Genomic DNA, 21,618 nt, shown 5'->3' with positions numbered 1-21,618 from the left:
ATTCTACGTAAATGTCTTTGTTTATTCACGAGGTAATTTTTTTCTCTAAACAATGGGTGACTGAAGGGGCAGCCAATCCTGTCATCGGATGACATCGACCTTTGCTTATAATGAAGTAAGAACGGATGATCGGAAAGAACATCTTTTAAAGATCAAATTAAACTTTAGCGAATTGGATCCTAATCTTTTGCTTTGCAATACTAGCAATTTAAAATAACAACGAGGGGGAAAGTAGTTGGTTAGCAACTAAGATTTTTTCCTATTTCCCTGAAATAAAAGTAAAGACGCAGAGGATCATATGATTTCCCCTTCTGGGGTGGAACACGAGGCTAGCGAGAGAGAGAGAGAGAGAGAGAGAGAGAGAGAGAGAGAGAGAGAGAGAGAGAGAGAGAGAGAGAGAGAGAGAGAGCCTTTTCAATGCAAAGCAGCCGGCAGAACAAGATACTGCAATCATAACTTACAGCGTAAGCTCTTGAGTAATATACCTACAAACCATGGGCGAACTTGCATAGAATCGTTGCATTCCAACCCTCTACTCCAAAGGCGTTAAAAAAGTTCTACTCCCTCTTTCCACAATAAAAAAAAATAACGGCTGAAAAAAAAGAAAGAAAAAAAAACACACACAGGGAGGGGAAACAAAAGGTGCCTCAGGTACGGCGGAAGGAGAGAATGGCACTGATAGTGTGGCTCCCTTCACTGCCAAAAAGTGCCACAGGTAAAGGAGAGACCGAGTTGGCACCCAGACGACAGTGCTGATATCCTCGCTAGGACACACGCGAAATGAGTTCCGAGAAATGAAAGACTTTTGAAGTAACGGTAATATCATCGCAACCAGCAAATGGCGTTTCAAGATGTTATACATCATAATTTTAAAGTTCACAATCCGTAACTGAAGTGAAATCAATTCTCTACCGTATGCACTTCTTCATTCATAAGCAATATCCCCATTTCATCAATGACAACGGAAAAACAGGTAATATTCGGCACCAGTTCTCAACGTTTCCCTCAAAAAGTACAGATATATTCCCGGAAACATTATGGGGAGATGACGTTCCGACAAATCTTTTCGAAGCAAGTTGCTCATTACAGTGACACAGACCTTTACAGTTCGCCAATCACTATACCTACAGCAAATTGCAATAAGCTCATAATAGGAAATGAACACTGATTCTTGCTACTCTACCGGGGCAGATGGCTCATCATCATCAACACAGACTAAATCACGTCTGAATGTCCCCCAGCAGCCCATTAACCTTCCCAATGTGTACCTCCTCAACGAAGAACCCAATAGCAACTTTCTGTCATTATCTCCTTTTGTTTACCTTCGCCCCCTGTCAGTCACGTGACAACTTCAATTAAAAACAAGCGCCCTGACAACAATCCCCAAATCCCACCGCATAATCGCCTCTCCGTCAGAGCGACGGAAGCTCCATATTGACAGATGAGCAGGGTCGCCGGTTAGGCCTTTTCCACAGTGAAGTTATTGTATGGATGGCTCCTGCAATGACGTCGCTCAAGTTGCAATCTTTCGTATACCTCCATCTTTATTCTTATGAACATCATCATCATTATTAAAAAAAATAAGAATTTAGGAAACTGCAACGATATCTGCCCTCAATGCGGAATTGAATCTGTTCTGACAGTATCACAGAGGAGGGTCTAAATGAATATTCTGAAAATGACCCGGACTCGTAAAATAAGGGGAAAATATTCACTCGCATTGTAGTAGGCAGGCGCAGTGTGAGTGCCACTATCAGCACTACTCTATCTACGTCATCTGGGCCCGGGAAAATTATATTCTAAAAATCTTCCAACGTTACGAGTTACGGGGGCAGATATCGACAGGTTGAGAACTCTCTCTCTCTCTCTCTCTCCCTTGGCCTTCTGGGAAACAGCGGATCCTATCTCTCGACACTAAACATCCTCACCTGGCCATCAATGGAAGAAGAAGAAGAGGCGCAGAGAGAGAGAGAGAGAGAGAGAGAGAGAGAGAGAGAGAGAGAGAGAGAGGTTGTCCAAATGGAGTGACAAAAATTGGGTCAGTACTGAGAAGCAAATAAGAAAAGTATATATTCTATTTTAAACTACTGGTTACTTCAGTTCACTATTTATTTTTGCTACACTTGCTACACTTCTCATTAATTTCATTCCCTAGTCTTTGTATACACGAGCGTGTAATGGTGAACTTTTAAAATGAAAACGCCCAGTCTCAAACTCCAAACTCCATTATAATGTTCCCCGATGTGATTTTTATCAATGAATCAAGTCGTGCATCAATAGTGGGTGTGCGTGTGTGTGTGTGTGTGTGTGTGTGTGTTGTGTGTGAAAGACGAGAGGGGAGGAGGGAGGGGGGAGAGGTAGGGGGAATGATGAGGGTCTCTTGAAACAATACAGGTTGTCTCGTAGTAGTACGACGAAAATGTGCGATACGATAGCCAGGACAACTGAGCCCCCTTCCCCAGCCCCCAAATCCCCCTCGGCTGTGTTCTAAAAACGATATATACAAGACCCAGTCTCTTCCACTAACATTCATGCCTGCAGCGAGAGGAATTTTTAATTAGCATTTTTTCTCTGGTGGAATTTGATGCAAGCTAATGGCGCTGGAATGTTCTAAATTAGACTCTGGTGCCGCTGCCAATAAGCTGCGTTTATAATTCTTCCTTAAATTGGCCTTCTCCGTTAATAGGGTTCTCATTCTCTCCTCTTTTTTCTCTCGGTTCCCTGTTCCTACTCCTTTTCGAAATTTACGTTATGGTCCGAGTTGGTTTACAAATAAATGCATGCATATGCATCGCGGTATTTTAAGCATGGAAGCTAATTTATGCATTAAGATTTACCTTTCTGTAAATACATAAGATGTTATGGTTCTCGTGTAATTAAACACTACAGAAAAAGAATGGCGAATCAGTTGCTGAAGGACGGATGTATATTGAGCATATTTCTATACGACAAATGCAAAACATTTAGCTGCGTCCCTCATATACACATGCATGGGCAGAATGTTACGAAATCTGCACCAGTCATGAAAGTAAGTTCCATTTCCTTGTACCTTTCCAACACAACCGACGCATGGTTTATAAATATTGGATGTACAGTGATATTTAAATTTACTCTTTCACTTACAATTGCAGTTTTTATTAAACACGTGTCTGCATTGTTTAGTTTGACATTTTTTCATATTGTATGGGATATGAATGTACTAATCGTGTTATCCGCGATGATTGCTGAAGGCTTCAAACCTATATACTTCACTCTTAAACCTTCTGGAATTCCAGCATCGAAAATTAAACTTCAAATTGATTATGATAATTAATCTTGTCTTTACTCTAACTGAAATACAAATTGCGAACCATATATTCTATAAAACACGTGTGAAAATGAAAACAGATTCCAGTAAATAATATCAAATAAATAAAAATACTCCACCGATATGCTGTATAGATATTAATACAACGTAATGCCCGCGATATAGAAAAAAAAAAAAAAAAAGAAACAGACAGAACCTTTATTCTCTGAGGTCGAAAAGCAACGCAATGAACACGAGTTAGACAAACCAGTTAACAAAATAACCAACGTGTGTAAAGAGGGACCTGATTTCGGGAGGTACTCACCGGTTCCTCAATGGCGTGGGGATGAATGGTGTTACTGAGGATGATGTCTTCGTGTCTTGCTGCGCCCATGAGGACGGCTCCTGCTCTGTCAACGCCCGTGTAGCTCCGGTCGTACAAACCCACCTGTCCGCTCTGAAAGGCCAGAAAACACCATATCGCCATTAATTGCGTTGCTTTGGGACTGATTCCGACTCTAAATCCAATACCAGGTTTGATAAACGTAGAATTAAATACAATCCATGAATCAATCAATTCCATCTGCATGTTCATCGAACAGCAATCCATTACATATGCACACCAGCCATTTTTTCAAACAGTAAAACAAGCTACAGGATTATAAATTGAAAAGGAAAAAGAAGACTTATTTTGTAACCGGAAAATCAGATTACCATAGAAGCTACGAGCAAATGATGGTGTAGAAGGAGGAGGATGGGGAAAAGGAGGGTGTTAAACCTTACACTACTTACGACGTGTAGAGGGTCCTCCCTCCTGGGGACTTCGTGTCTGTTTTGCAGAGTGGCTGAGGTGTAGGTCGTGTAGTTCGCTGGTAACGAATGCAGCTGGTAAGGATCTGCCGCTGGATGGTGTGTCTGGGGAAGGACAGCGAAAACATGAGACTTGATCACAAAGTGTGGGTAAAAGAGGAGGGCTGAACGTAACGTTACTGCCCACCTTAAAATGTCAGGTGTTAACGAAACGTCCACCAGTTCTAAGCCATCTGGTGCTAACAGCAAAGTGTATCATTTTGATTCGAAAAAAAACCACTTTATTAGTTTATAAAACACATAACCAGTTTTGAATATTGTCAAGATAATAAATTCATGACATTAAGCCTGATCTAATATGAAAAAAAACTGTATTAAACATGATCAGTGCTTGAATACAGTGTAAAATCAACTTGGTACATAAACGAAGCTTTTGGTTGTTATATTATTAGATTATATACAAATACCAAATCACATAGCATAACCACTGAAAGGTCGAACCTGCCGTGCTTGCAAAGCACAATCACTACGCACTCCTGTATGTCAATATGCCACATTTTTCAGACAACTAATTCTCAGCTGGAACACACCACAGCAAACAATTCAAGTGCGGTTTCCTCCTCATTAACCACGATACGTTCAGAGGCCTCCAGATATATTTCCAAGTGAACATTTTTGGAGTACGCTCACCAGTTCTTTTCATGATTTCTGGCCAATGATAAACCAGAATGATCTTTTAATATCTTCTACGCCACAAAAATGGTTTCGTCACATTAAAACGAAAGTCTTCCACTCCATTTCTCCGGTGATTATTCAGTGATTTGCAACGCATGTGAAGAGACCATTCATGAAAATATGCTAAAAAATACGAAATAAATGTTTAGTTTGTCCTGTTGCTTCACGTTCGAAAGCCTTTGCGTAACCAGGAATATTCAAGCACAATGACATTATATGAGAATTATGTGCTGTACTTATCTTCAAGTTTACGTGGCTCTTATTTGATTACAAAGACAATTTCGTACAGGCCAGTAGAATCCACGCTGTATGAGAGAGAGAGAGAGAGAGAGAGAGAGAGAGAGAGAGAGAGAGAGAGAGAGAGAGAGAGAGAGAGAGAGTCTAAGAGGAAAACGGCTCCTTTCGCGATGCAAGAGAAGACACCAAAACGATGCGTAAAAAATAACCGTTTCTTCTTTTTGATATTACGTATCAAGAGATCAGTTAACTTCCCTTAACTGTGAACTAAATGATTAATTTAACACTGCCACTCAAAAAGTTTTTACCAGTGTGTATATCGAGTATACCGTATTCATAATGAGCGTTTATCATAAAAGTACTTAATTAATATAGGTTTTGCATTTTTCAACTTACATTTGGAATTAAACAACACGACCTCAGTCCTCAGATAAAGATAATATTCAAGATAAACAAAGTAAAATCAAAACTTAGGTTTTTTTTATTTCATTTGATACAGATCGAGCATCATGATGCATCCAATTCTAATTAGAAACCTGTCTACGGCATAATTTCAAGTTGCACAGCATTTCACTAGACATTTTGGTTAGGGCTAAATTAATCAGAATAATTTGGAAACAAATTGTCCCCATAACTGTCAATAAACGGGACAATATTCACAAGAGCAAAAAAGATCATGATGAAATGAGGGTTAGAAATCGACTGGGATAAGACTGAATATATATATTGCAGCGATTCTCAACCAGGGGGGAATTTCAGTGTGGGGGGGGGGATTGTGACCACAGATTGGCAGGCTCAAACCGGCTGTAGGACCACACCAAATGCAGTTTGCATTGGTCCGCACTATTGATAGGTCACGCTGGGCTTTCTCTCCTCTAGCTTGTGTGTTTGTGCAGCATTTTGCTGTATATTATTTGGAATGCACCTTTTTGAGGCAGACAACTTTGGATGAGGGGGGGGTGGGCGGGGAATGACATTCTGAAAAATGGTGAAAGGGCGCATGGGCCAAGAAAGGTTGAGAATCACTGGTCTAATGCATCTGTTTTCTACAAAACTGACGTAATACTCGAAACAGAATCTGACCGTTCGTTTAGTAAAACTACCTTCGTTCTACGAAGAAAATGATTGAGATTAAATAGTTACTCATTCCATTCTCTTTCATCATAGGGCAACACGATGAAAGAGAAGTTCTCTCAGAACCAATCACTATGGAAATGTTCGGTCTTAATAGAAAAGCGATTTGAAGAAATAATCATTCATAATACAGCATCTCTGAGTGGAGCCATTTGAAAAAAGTATTCATGATGTATACAGATTTACTGGACAACAATCCGAGGGGATGAAAAAGATAATCTTTAAAATGAGGAGAATAAAATTATACCTGTTTTGTGGATGAAAATTTCGCATTTCAAAATCAAAATTAAATGTCACTGGAATTTAGTTGATTGGCTGTATTTGGCGTGACTGAAAATAACGATATATAAATTATCTAATTAAGACTAAACAATCACACATCAGTGAGAAAAAAAAATCAAAAACTTACCGGCATTTGATTTTCTGTACCGATGTAGGGTGGTGGGAAGTAGGGGGGCTGGAAATCTGTGGTGGGGGTGTGTATCCTGGGCGTAGAGGCGAAAGAGGCAGAGCCCCCTACGCCCCCAATACTCGTGATTGGCCCCAGGCTCGACGGATGTCCGCCCACACGTTCCTAAGAAGAAGACAAATCTCAAGTTAAATAAACGGTCAAACCCTTTGATAAGGTGTATGAAAAAACCATTTCGCTGCCTTTTACCTCTCATTTCGCACCTCTCTCTCTCTCTCTCTCTCTCTCTCTCTCTCTCTCTCTCTCTCTCTCTCTCTCTCTCTCTCTCTGTGCTTCCTGAATATTAACAATTTCACTCTCCAACACTTCCTTCACAACATTTATCTAGCGCCTCATGGGTTTTCCTCTGTTCCCTCCTATTTTTCCGATACACACTATTCACTAAACTATTCCATACACAGATTACACACACACACACACACACACACACACACACATATATATATATATATATATATATATATATATATATATATATATATATATATATATATATATATATGTGTGTGTGTGTGTGTGTGTGTGTGTGTGTGTATGTGTGTGCATATATATACATATACATATAAACTATGAAAAATATTGCCTTATTCAAGCGTCATAGTTTATTTTCTGGGTGTTTTACCAACAAATTTTAAATTGTTAAAATACAGAACACAAAATACATAAACACAAGCGTACATATATTTATTATATATACTTCACCTCTAATGACTTCTTTCTTTAAGTTATCAAATTGCGCTATTTCACTGTCGACTGTAACATCCGAGTCGCCAGTAATGATAAAAAACAGCTGGTATATGGCAACCCTCTATTCCATCATTCCATCGTGCCTGGGTCCCCTTCCAAATTTTTATCATGTCGAGTCAAAAGTTTTCTCCGGCTAGGCACGAGCAACCCCCCCCCTCTCCCACCCCCTCCCCGCCTCCCAAAAGCGCGTATTTTATTACAAACCCATAAGAACTTTTGGGTTAACCCTCGTCCGTTTGTGAAAGTTTGGAGGCGGCTCCGGACTATAATTATAGGGGGCTGGAAGAGGAAGAGAAGGAGGGCACTCTTTAATAGAATTCTTTTGCCCTAAAACGCAGCAGTGGACTTTATGTATAGTATATATGCGTCCCTTTATTTCCTTTTTGACTTGGGGATGTCAAGGTTGGACTCGGAGCGGAGTAGCGCCTAAGTTTCTACATATTTTGTAGACGCATTTTTAGAGAATAAATAAATATTATACTGTTATAATATTCTGGTATTTCATAGACAAAATTACACTGGCCTTAAGGACAGTAGCACTTTTCAGAGATTGCTGTTAATGACTGATGCATCTTCGCTGGCGTCCAGCTGTGGATTTACACACCCTCCTCCCTGACTTCTATAGTATAGAATTCCTTTTAAGATGCTGCTCTGACGCTTCTTTTAATAGTTCTAGAGGTCTGGGCTTGGTAAGGCCATTTTATGGCGCCTGTTTTTTGTTCTCCCCTGAAAAAAATCACTCGTTTTAGTTAATGCACGCGCATAAACACACGAAATGAAGGAGGGCAGTGACGAAATTCGTGCGCCCGTAATGCATGATGACTTCCATAACACCAACAACCCGTAGCCCCCGCATCCAAAAAACAGAAAAAATACATAAAAACTACGATATTCTATAATCACAATACTCAGGTTTTCCCTGACCGCTAAATCATAATATATCGGATCCTCTCGCAGCAAGCGATCGCAACGCAGGTAATCCCATAAAAGTTTACTACGCAAACAATAAAGCAAAACATGGATGCACGTGAATGAAGTCGCCTAAATTCTGACGCGGATGACTCGTTGTAGATCCTGGAACAGACCAAAGAGTCATTCAGTTTTATGATATAAGATTTTCGAGTTGCAGAGATTGCCGTGGCTTAACTACATGAATTTATAAGGCCCGGATGAAATAAGAAGACTCACTGAGGATGGTTTAAGATGCTGAGTTCATAAGTAATAAAAAACTGAATTTTAGTCGAAGTCTAAAACCACTTGACAAAACGACAACGAAAGGTTGCGTGATCATACTCAACGTCCGGGGCTGCAATAGAGCAAATCATCCTCGGTAGCCATTATACCTTCAATATTACCAGTATTTGGTGTTATTACAGCGATTCGTATTGTCAAAATTTCACTCAAGTTCTCGTAGTTACCGATACCATCAGTTATGCTTCCCTAAATATATTTGATCGATTTTATCTTAAATCGCTACTACAAGTGTTAATCCGGGTATGTATTCTGCAGCAGAGTAAAAACTCGTCAAACAGATTTTTAAACGATTCAAGATCAAACTACCGAGAAATGATGTTCTTAGCAGCGCCGTGGACAGTTTACAAAGCCTCCTAACATTCTCATGAAACTAAGACAAAGGAACTACCTGTCCCTGTTTATGCTCTGAACAGAGACGGCATTGCTACGTGCTAAGGCCATGTAAACATAATATCATACACTCTTTAACCAAATATATTCCAGTTCATAAAGTAAATTTCCAATATAACATCAAAATATTCAGCATCACTTCCAACAGAGGGAGGCCCTGCTGCCCTGTCCTGCGTTCTTCTCAGATGGCCTCTGAACAAAGAGGGGCATCAGCCAATGCCGGTATTCTTCTCATCGCCTGAGCCCCGGTCTTGTATGCCCCACTAAAACTCTTACACAAAAGTCAAGGTAATCTAAATCTTGTACGTAAACAGTGCCTCCAGGCAATGTGGTTAATTTAGGCCGGGGTCTTAGGCCTATCAAGAATGGGCGGAGACAGCCTATGCGTAGAAAGGAAGCAACCCGTGTCTCACCATCCATCATATTATGTTCTGTTAATCACAAGAATTTTCCGGCCACAGAGCCCTCTTCGCTCTTTCTTCATAATAATGAAAGAAACGGACAATGGAATTCATATTATACAGAATCTAAATGAGTTTTCTTTATGAACTCAATGTATGATAATAATAATAATAATAATAATAATAATAATAATAATAATAATAATAATAATAATGTCAAACTTCGGAGCAAAAGACATCTAGCCATCTCAGAGAGTACACGTAGGTAGTTTTCGTTTAGGCCCAGATAACATCTCACTCACGACCCGAACTCCATTAATTCCGGTAATACCTCAAAGAACTGTCTTATGCTTACCCCTGAAAATGGACTCCTGTATGAAAGATACATTTCCAAAAGAAGGAGGCTTTAGAAATCACATCACGTCTGTTTATAAGTAGTTGTCGTTCAAAATTAAAGGAGAATTGTGCTAGCAAGGACTCCTTCTCCTAGAGCAACTAATAACTTTGTTATTTATTTACATAACTGAATTTGTAAATATGTGAATAACTACTCTCTTCAAAAAATCAAACATTTCAATACAACATAAATACAAATTATTTTCTACTCTGGTACTGCTGGGAGAGGCTCCTTGAAAACTAGGAGTATGAAGCATTCAATAGTGATGGTTTTCTTTCATTTTTAAAAGCGAATAAATTCAGTGAAAAGGAAAAGTAACCTCCAAGTTCAAATTTCAAAATTCTACTACAAAAACATTGTCCTCCCGCCTCTGTTAGAAGCAATTCCCCGGAACTTGACGATTTCGCAAAATTTCTCAGCTGATAAACTAAAGCTTTAATAAATTATACTAAAGATCTTTTTTCTCATTTCTAGCTTCTACTAATCATAAAACGTAGAGATGCAGTTAAACAACAAAGCACTCGCAAACTAAATGTAAATAATGGCTGAGTTGAGTCCCTCCACGGAAGCCGGCATCTCGGACAGCACCGAGGGGCAGAGGTGGAGAGAGAGGAAAATGAATAAACATCCAACAACAAGGAAACATCTCATCATGAGGCTTCTGTGTTAAACTTCTACTATTTGAGCTTTATACATCCACGCCGGCTCCACGCTCACCAAGAGAGGAGAGGAGTTGATCTCAGGATTAACTTTCTTGTCTTTTAAGCTGGGCATTATGGAAATTAGCAACAAATCTTTGCAGTCTAATACAAGCTGCATGAAGCCAAAGAGTGAGATTCACACAATATCAAGAAGTCGAATGACTCGACTAGAGAGTAAAAGCGAAGGCAAAACGAAAGCCACTGACGCAAGGAAAAATGTTTTTAAACCAAACAACAAATTAGCCAAGACATAAAATCACTAGGCAACAGTCACAATCAAACCCTGAAAATTCTTGGCAATAACCAAACGTTCTTTAGCCAATAAAAAGTGACGTTTCCGGAAAACAACTCAATAAAAGCATAAAATTCAACAAATCATGGAAGTCAGAGACATTAAATTCAGCCGTGAAACGAATGAAACGGGGAATTAAAGTGATACAAAAAAGCAAGCTCTAATCAACACTGAAGCAGGTTGGAAGGGCCGGCGATATATGTACGATGGTGACAGCGTAGCTATTACTTGACTACCATTGTGCAAAGGCGAGAAATAAGCGCAGTGGAGTCTCTCCTTGTCCCTTTCCCCCTTTACGTGTCTGGTCCAGGAAATGAGCTTACCAGGATGTGCAACGCGAAGAGATTAGTAAGCCAGAAAATGAGGAAATCAAATGGGACCCCTGAGAGGAGAAAGGGTGGGTGTGGGGGGGGGGGGGCGGGGGAAGAAAAGTAGTAAGGGAGGGGAACGACCATCCCTTGATCTACGAAAGCGGCGAAGGAAGAAAGGGTCTTGGGGAGAATGAGGAGGAGGGAGGGAAAAGGGAAGGAAGGAGAAGTGCGGGTAAGGCGAGCAGGAGGATCGACCCTTGGGATAAATACAAGTATTTCGAGTCATATTCTCAGCTAGAACGGGGAAGGGAAAAATGAAAAACGCAGGGTAACAAAAAATACTTTCCTCCGAATTAAATTGTATCGTGATGAACATAACAGGAGCCACATTCAGCTCGCGATATCTACAGTCAAGCGGATTGTGGGAGCAAGGCAAACTTGAGGATTCCCTCGGCTACGAGTAAAGGAATACAAAGCTGAAGCTTTATCCAATTAATGAATCACCTCATCGTATATGGAGTTGGAAACTGTCAAGATATTAATTCACATTAGGCATTAAAACGACGTTGCTAGCCAATGGGTTCATCTCACGTTCATTAATAAGAAGCCGAAAATGGTCTACTTAATATAATTCTGCAGGTAATGTTGGCAGTCATATATGATCCTGAACCAGTTTTATTCAAGGGCAGCGAATAAAATGGGAAAAAAATAAAATACAACTAGCTTGAGGTTACTATCTTACTCAAATAAATAACCCGTGACAAAAATAAAAAAAATTATATCCTAGAAACATATGTAAACATAGCTTCCCTCTGATCCTTAACAACCTCAAATGGTTAATAACAAAACAAGTAAACGGATCACAGAGTTGAAATTTTTAACTCCAATTATAATTGCGGCCAACTTTCAAAATATTTATCTTCGAACAATTGAATTTCAATTAAAAATTCGAGAGGTGAAGTAAGGTTAAGCGGAAGCATTATCTTATGACAATTCCGCGTCAGTAGAGTTAATCGCCAAATGTACATTTGACCACAATATAATAAAGCCCACAACAAAATTAAATAAAAATTAACCATATTACGCAACACAAACTTAAATCCTTCCCAATCTGATTTGTCTTGAGTTGAATACAGAATCACAACAGGTGTAAATGGCAGTTTTGTTGATGCAATACGCTTTAGAAATGAAAACGAATTCCGACTTGGAAAACACGCCGACGAAACGAGTAATCGCGGAGACGGAGGAGGAGGAGGAGGAGGAGGAGGAAGGCGATCAAGCAATCCAAATAAATCAAATTTCGGTTTCGAAACCACCCGAGGAGGACCGCCGGCCCTGGCTGATCCCCCAGGAGGCACCACCACCGCCAGCCATTGGCGACGACGATTAGCGCAAGCTTAAAGAAAGCCGTGAATCTGTTTCCCTATAATTCGGCTTGATCGCCACCAAGCAGCTGTCGTCGCCACCACGGACACAGGCTATTTATCAAGAGACATTTCCCAGGGTGTAGCGTAGTGCTCGTCCGTGTCTGTCCGTACCATCCTGGGGGGATGACCGTAACGCCCTGGAACGGACGGGGTGGGGGAGCTGTAACAAGGCCGGACGCCTCTCCGCTGTTTCACAGGCATTGAAAACTAATAAAGAATAAATATCGTCCGCTGGAGTGCAATGCGACCTGAACAGGTTTTGTTCCAGTGGAAAATTAAACAAGTCTCAAATAACTGGGGCAAAATGAAAACCATACACACGCTGTCTCTATGGAAAATGTATATTATATTAAAATAAAACACCCTACTCAAATAAAACTCAAGTTAAATATCTCGGAGGAAAAGCTGAACACTAACTATATATTTGGAGAGAATTACACGTATAGTGGCCACCCTCTACCCTCATACAGTAAATACAGGGGCGATGAAATTATTCCACTGCAAAACATTTCACTGATTAAAAATTTCTACAAAGATCTTCATCCTTGAGTCACCCAATGAACGCCCACACCATATTAGGGGACAGAGTTTAAAGAGATATATGTATATACACATTATATATATATATATATATATATATATATATATATATATATATATATATATATATATATATATATATATATATATATATATATATATATATATATATATATATATATATATATATATATATATATATATATATATATATATATATTTATATGAGAGAGAGAGAGAGAGAGAGAGAGAGAGAGAGAGAGAGAGAGAGAGAGAGAGACCTTCAAAAGCTTATCTAAATGCTTGCACTTTACCGGTGAGCCAGACTCATTTCCTCGGTTCATCGTGCTTCTGTTGACAGAAACGAAAACCTTAAAAAATACAACTGTAATTATGTAACTACACAACTTTCATGGAAAAAGGAAGTGTCACGACCCATCACTTGCAGTATTCGCACAAGCAGTCAGAAGCTGGTATTTGATTGTTCCTCTTACCCCTCCATAGTTTCAGCCTTAATGACAATCACTCTAATATCTGCAACATATAACCCAACACTTGATGTATGATGAGTCTTAAAATGTTATGGGATCCTTGATAACTGCATTTCTACCAAGTCGCGACCATCTACTTCAAAAGGAATTGGCTGATTGGTGGGAAAATTCATATAATGAAAAAGAAAACCACCCTACAAATAGAATAAAAATATTTTACTGAACAATAGGAAATTTCCTTGCACTCTCTTTCAATAATTGTGACCGGGATTGATAGTCGCCCTTTACTAGAGCTAGAAATCTCCGGCCATTCTTCGAGAAACCCAAGTGGAAGAACGAGAGCATCAAACTCTTTACTAGAAAAACAAAAAAGGAGGTAAAACGAGACTAATGAAAATATTTAATCCCCGGCGAATCGGCATCAAAGCGTCTCCTTCTCTTCAGAAGCACCACTATACGAGCAAAAGTAAATAACCTCTTAAACCCCCTCCCCCACCCCCCTAACCTCCCATACCCCAGCAACCATAAGGGAAGGTTTAAAGGTGATTATCTCGAATCAGAAAGGTAGAAAACACGAGGTTCTGAGGAGAGTTAAGGGGACAAAGGAAAAACAAAAACATGTTGGAAGGGTCAGCCACGTTTCTTCAACACTACGGAAGGACATCATCGCATTTCCCTTTACCACGGCAATGCTTAGGAGTTAAGAGAAAATATCGAGAATGGAATGAAAGAGTAAAAAATAAAAAGAGAACGGGAGAGAGAGAGAGGGAATAAAAAAAAAAAAAGAGCGGAAAGTAAAGGATGAAGATGCGCGAGTGTTTGGCCGCCCGGAGGGTTCGACACCTTTAGAAGCAGTTTCGGGAGTCGGACAACTTTAAGCGAGGGCCAAGGGATTAGGGAGGGCAACCCACTTTAAGGATAACTGGAGGGGAGATTACACACGCTCTCTGGACGGAGATGGAGGAGTAGGAGAGTGCGGGGGTGGCGACTCCATGGCATTATACTACTGTTGTTGACAGACGGCCCACATGAGCACGAGGTTTGGAGGAATCAAAGCACGCTTCCACACATCCATTAGTCAGGGTCTCTGCGATGAACGATGATGCATTTTTGCCTTTCCACTGAGTTGAGGTCAACCGTAAGCAGCCTGTGTTAGGACAACGATGCCCACGAAGAAAGTTGCATTTTTGAATGAATTTAGCTTTCTTTATAAATAAAGGATCTACGTAAAAACCTTTTAGAGGGAGTCCCAAAACCTGTCTCAAGTTTTCAACACAGAACACTCCTATAAGATGCCATGGGACAGTAACAGCCGTTTGATACACTACTACCGAACAAAGCCAATACAAACATGCACGAAATAAAGGCAATAAAATATTACACATGAACCAAAGCCAATCAAATATGTCCAACCAAGACAATGAAATAATGAGGCAAATTACAAATAAATTTTCAAATCCCACATTGCATGTGGGAATTTCGACTTACTGATTCAAAGCAAAGCGAGAAGAGATGAGTCGATCTTACCACACAAAGCGTCTACAGCGGGAAGTAGCCACGGGGTAATATCCTGGACAAAACATCAAGTTTTGTTCATAACTCTGTCCTCAAATCACACCTGAAAGGTCTTGAAGACCTAAGGGAATTTAAACACGCTGCTCTAAGGTGTGAAATTTCTTCTTAAATGACATTATCACCACATAACAACGTTGGCTCCACAACTGAAATATCATCACTTTTTATAGAAGTCTTTTTACTGTGGCGTGCTTTTATTGTGGGGAAAATGGAACCAAAACAGTCGAATACTTCTTTCCAGTTCCTGTCCTTACATTAACAAATTAGTCTTTTAACTGTCACCTAAGAGTGATGAAAATCGCATTCAGGTCCTAAGACCGGACAAAGAATGCTGAGCTCAGGTGAACGCCCTGCCTTTTCAGATACCGTGAGTGGCAGAATCTTGCAATAAACATTAGAAGTAAGGTGTAAGTGGCAATGGGACATATCGAGACCCGAGGGGCAACTGAGTCAATGATTAACAAATTTACAGTTATACGAGATTATCTGTGTCTGCAACCTCTAGAATAAAGTAATTTACGCTTCCAGACAACACATATTTGACAGAAACAGATAACATCGGTATTTCTATGTAATATGAAAGCCAGCTGATTTCAAATTTTTAAAAATAAACATAACTAATTTTACACCATTACGCACCCTGGCAAATTAATTTAAATATTTATATTGTGTGTTAATCGCAAGTTGATTCAGCTTCCCAGCAGCTGTACACAATCAAATAACCACAACACACGTAATACTGCATTCATCACGAAACGATAATGGCTCAATATGGACTTGTATACTAACAAACACTGGTTCATGAAAGTCTGACGAGTCCCATCTGTTCTTGATTATCATTTATTCGGCGTCTCTATAACAACGATACTTTCACTGGGAATGCTGCATTTCACTATGAATGCCGTCTGGATATCACTAGTTGCAGTGATGTACCAATAAAAACATTGCTTTTGAAGTTACATAATTTTTTTTAATCTCTAACCCTGACTCAATGTCAATGGGCAATTTTACAATAAGCTAATTTCAGTCTTACGGTAACGTCAACTTTACATCTAATATGAAAAAGCGATTAGCATGCTATTTACTATAACGTAATATGTAACATTCACTGTCGAACATCTTGGTTAGGTTTTGTGAAGCTTGCTGACTGTGCCCCCTTAGTTACATGTACAAAGGTGCCTTGCGTAATAATGATGATACTGATCGTGAAAATCAAACTCGAATCATGACGTCTGAAAACCAGGACTTAAAAAACAGAAACTGCGGTAAAATTCACCAAGCATTAATGTGGTCGTTCGTCACTGGCAAGGCTTTATACAAAATCAGATTCTGATTTATAGTATTTTTCCTTCGGTCTTCCCCGATATTTGGCTGTAATAGATATTACTTCGACCAGTTTATTTTATGCACTGGAATACCCTAACCTAGCCCCGGGACGCAAAAACCAAAGAGCCATACATAAAAAACAGTCATGGTAGAATAGCCCTATACTTATTAGCCCCCCAAAAAGACAAACTACAGATTCCTATTGAAAAACGAAGGCACTAAAAAGTATGCTATTCAAGAAGCCTGAACATTGTCTGACAAATAAAAAAGGGGCGGCAATGAACTTGATGTGGGTGGATATAAAAATGGGTGTATCAGATAAGATTATTTTTTCACGGTTGACACTGATTCAGCATTCCACTTAACTAGTTATTAATTACTTCAGCACAATGGATTAGCTTAGTTCTGGATAAGAGCACATCACATACTTGACGACAGTTAATTGAAATGAGAATAAAAGTTTGTACCACCGTATCCATGCACACTATGCAAGCAACTTTGGTAATTATTATCGTTACAATAGAATTGTATGCCAAGCTAAAAATAACATCTTTTGCTATTTTTATATTTTGCAATATGGTTCATGTAACTGCTGCAATTTTCTTGCACTTTAGCCCTGAAAAATTACTAGCTTTAAACAACCTTACAATTGCAAGACTACAAATAAAAATCCTAGCGTCCTGGTTTTAGAGCATTGGGCAATACGGTTGTCTCTCAAAATGGAACACCTTTTTTGTTGTGTAATACAGACAACCTAATAGCTACACAAGGTGTAATGACCGACACACACACACACACACACTCCCTCTCTCTCTCTTTCACTACACACATCCTCTAGCTAAAGACCTACATGGGCTACCTGCATCCTTCAACAGGCAAAACAGAATGCAACCGAATGAATGGGCAAATGATAAACAAAGACTCCTCTGAACGCCAGCCAGCTATCAGTACCGGGTTCGCTCGAAGGCCTCATAACACCTCGAGGAAGACTAGTGCGAGGGTGATTAACATCGCATGTCTTCATAATGCAATCCAGGGGGAAGGACGTCCTCAAACCTGAGTCCCCTCGGGTGAGCCACGAGTCCTTGTTGACAGTGTTTACCCGCGCACCTGTCATCATGTCCTAGGGCCTCACCTGTCCACACCCACCCAAGTGTAACGCTGATATTGCCCTCGGCCACCATTCTCTCCCCCCTCTCCTCTCTCTCTCTCTTTCTCTCTCTCTCCCTCGATCTTTCTTATATCATTTTTGTTTCAAGGATCAATATTTGATTATACTACTTTGACATTCATGTTTTGAAAAAGTTCATGTCAATGACGTGCATAGCCAGCTAGGTTTCTAAGTTTCAGATGTTTACAAAAGTAAAAGAACACAATAAAAAAGGGTGAATGAATAGAATTCGAAAACCTACAAAGAAGCTCGAGTCTTCAAAATAGTACAGATTGACAAAGCTCCCCATTCCTGATGTTGCTATGCTACAAAGGCTTTTGTCACCAGGCATAAAAAGTGCACTGTTAAAAACAATTTATTCTCGTTAAGTTTCAATCCCCGAAATATAAAGATTTTCTGATCTTGAGTATACAAAAGAATCCGAAATTCTCTACAGGAAAAATGGAACAAAACTGCGTATCACCAACTACGGGCAATCACTGGACTCTTGACTTACTCCTCAGACAACAAGACCGTACTTAAAAGCCTTAGCAATACTAAGAACAAAAACAAAGGGCCACGTGACACCTGTTGTGGCCAAATTGGGGTACTCACTAGACTCACCTCCATAGCAGTGGACATCTTTGGAGCAGGAAAAATTTAAAGTCCTGCTCACTCTCTCTCTCTCTCACACACACCTTAACACAACACTAGTTTCTAAAACTACAACAAACTCCACGGTAAAGATGACGGTGAGGTTTCACTCAAACACAAAATCTTGCGAAAAAATCAGCAGCTAATAAGTAAGGATCACACAGAACGGTAGCGGACACCGAGATTATCACAGTCTCAAAGGCTGCGTGTGGGTGCGCTGCCTTACTAGTAACGTGTGGCCCGCTAGCGGTGCGCGGGGGGCTCTGCCGGCGGTTCCCCAGGCTCCTCCTGATCTCCGCCTACCCCACGCCCACAGCCACAAGGTGAGCCAATCAACACGCTCCAGTGCATAAATGGGAGGGCCAAATGGGGCCAAGGGCAGCGCCGAGCCTGGAAGGGAGTGGTTTCAGGCTACGCTCCACCTTCGGTGCACACGCTCACAGAGGCCAGGAGCAGTACGCACACGCGATGGGACACACACTGCATCAGGTAAGGCCCTGCCGCCAGTGCATCACTGTGCACGAATCCCACAAGACACGGACTGGAAGGCCGTCCACAACAATCCTCCTCTTAGACATAAACAAGAACCACCGAGAGGTCATTCACAGGAGTTCAGTCATTCTTGAAACCTTGCTACTTAATGAGTGCAGACCCTAATCACCGCTCGCTTCAGGTCAGGAACCCATTGTGTATAATATCTATTTGTATGATATTCACATGGCAGGTAAAAAATGATATGAGAAACAACCTCCCTGAACCCCCTGCAATAACTAAGAGAATACTGATAGTCTTGAGCAAGCAACCACCATAACCACTATAAGCTATAGCACTAATTATAGAATCCAGTTCAAGGGGAGAATGGTACTTTTCAACAAAGTACTTATTAATAATAGTAATAATGATAACAATCATTGAAAAAGTTTGTTGGAGACCTCTGGTGGACTTCCTCATGAATCACCTGGCCCTGCTTTGGGTCAATTCCGGGTCTTTTCCTCTAAATCATCGTCGTCCAGTGACTGACAAAATTTACTTGCTTCTTGGAATTCTCCATAATCGTGAGTTAATTACGTCCATCCAAGTAAAATATCCACCTGTAATCATTCACGTGTATATACAAGTACCAAGACAGACTGTGAGCTAATCATCAACAACCAAAAGTTAGATGGGTCCATTCAAATCCTAAGACCACCTACAATCAATCACAACCATGAGTCTTTAATTGTCTCATTAAAACTACCTGTAATCATTAACATTCTTGAGTCACATAAGGTTGCATTGAAAGCCACCTGCCATCATCCTCAACCAAAGTTCATTTGTGTATATTGAAGGCCACTTGAGACCCAAGTACGGCAGAGAGGCACATGTACATTAAGTACTAAAATGATCTGAAGTCCTCCCCAGCCATGAGATAAATTAAGCCAAAGATCTATAACGTATAAGCTCACATTTTCAAGGTACAGCTGAACTCACTGCCTTGGCCCAAAGACAATCCTCTAGTACAGTGTTTCTCACTCAGGGGGGGAATTGTGACCACAGATTGGCAGGCTCAAACTGGCTCCAGGACCACACAAAATGCAGTATGCATCGGTCTGCACTACTGAGAGGTCACGCTGGGCTTTCTCTCTGCTAGCTTGTGTGTTTGTTTTAGTATTTTGTTGCATATTATTTGCAATGCACCCTTTGAGGCAGACAATTTTGGAAAGGGGGTGGGGGGGATGACATTCTGACATATGGTGAAAGAGTGCATGGGCCATAAAAGGTTGAGAACCACTGCTAGTACAACTGTTACGAAGAAAATTCACAATCATCAATGCCAAGAGACACCCACTTATTCTAGCAGCTGGCAAAGGGATTTCTGAAATGGATCTTTATACCATCTAACTTATCTAAGTCAACTTTCACTCAATCACCAATATACAAAATTACTTTTTGTTTTACCTTCTTAAGACACCTCATACCCTCATTAAATAATTCACCATGAACAAAATCCTCTCACATTTACCCATAGCCCACGGGACATGCAACAACCAAAAGTCAGTACCAGGGGAATCTATTACCAGGTCTTAGAGAACTTTTCCAATCAGCTACTTCTTTCTCTCAAATTAATAACATTCTTATTTTACCCAACCAAAGGGAATATCTCATATTTAAAACCCTTTGTAAATGACCCTGGGCTATGGTGATACACAGCTAATAACCTAATGCTCTAACTTCAGGTTCAGGGCCAAGAGAAGTGGCCCAAGACTAAGGATCTCTAGTAATAATCAAAGAACAGGTAATGTCCACTAAAAACAAAAACAAAAATCATCAAAGCGTTCAACCACATTAAGTATCAATAAAAATCTAAAGCAATAACCTAGGCTAGGAGCTACTAGAAGACACTAAAGCACTAAAGACCTGAGCTGAGGATCAATGGAAAATAAATCGACCTAAAGAAACTAACGACTATTAGCAATGGGACTAATTGCACAAACTGCTTTAAAACTAAAGATAACCTTGAACAGAAAGAACATTACGAACTCTCATTTGCAACCCAACACCAATAAGAAAAGACCTGACCCACTACAATACGATAGATATTTGATATTTAAGTTTGTAAACCAAGCCTTGTTATGAACCGCATCTCGGTTCATCAGGTTCTATCATCAATTACAGAGAGATGGACTGGAAAGACTGGCAGAAGCCTAGACAACTACGGGGAAAGGGGAACAACAAAACGAGCAAAAATAACCTTAATACTAATTTATTAACATTACGTAATATGCATATTTACAAGTGAGTCAAGTCTGGCGTAAATCAATAAATAAACATACACCATCAAACAACCAAAGAGCCAGTCAAAGACGTAGCAAAATAATTTACTTTAAAATAAAACATTACCACAGAAGCAAAAGTAACAAACACCATATAAAAGAGAACAACATCTAAGCTACATCAAACAGTAAAAAACAATACAGACAGCATAATAATTACCAGTAGCATCAATTAAATAATGGCATAACCAAAAATACAAATAACTGAAAAATCATTAAAGCAGCAGAAATAACAATAACCCAAATTATCATAAATACCAATTACACCCATAATCCATAAATATCTGTAATGAGATTAACAATCCTCCTACAGCGCAAAACTAAACATCTCCCCAGAGATGTCAAGACCACTAATAAGTATCACAGAGGATGACCATCAAACTACTGCCGTGAAGTCGTCAAAATCGCCCCATGACGGCAAACAGGAACATCTCCACGAAACACCGACGTTCACAGCAGAGTCGATGCGACAGCCAAA

The 21,618-nt window shown here is 40.0% G+C and overlaps 1 protein-coding gene across 1 annotated transcript in view; it reads right to left on the bottom strand.

Annotated features, from left to right (window-relative positions):
- Positions 1 to 21,618, bottom strand: part of TfAP-2 (transcription factor AP-2) — a 163,495-nt gene that overhangs the window by 65,832 nt on the left and 76,045 nt on the right. The window contains 3 exon segments of the mRNA XM_067090750.1: positions 3,612 to 3,743; positions 4,079 to 4,201; positions 6,612 to 6,776. Coding sequence (XP_066946851.1) covers positions 3,612 to 3,743; positions 4,079 to 4,201; positions 6,612 to 6,776 — 420 coding nt within the window.

The sequence above is a fragment of the Macrobrachium rosenbergii genome, chromosome 47 (genome assembly GCF_040412425.1).
Source record: "Macrobrachium rosenbergii isolate ZJJX-2024 chromosome 47, ASM4041242v1, whole genome shotgun sequence".
NCBI classification, from domain to species: domain Eukaryota; kingdom Metazoa; phylum Arthropoda; class Malacostraca; order Decapoda; family Palaemonidae; genus Macrobrachium; species Macrobrachium rosenbergii.
Note: the sequence above shows the minus strand (reverse complement) of the source record. Positions and strands in the feature narration are given on the sequence as shown.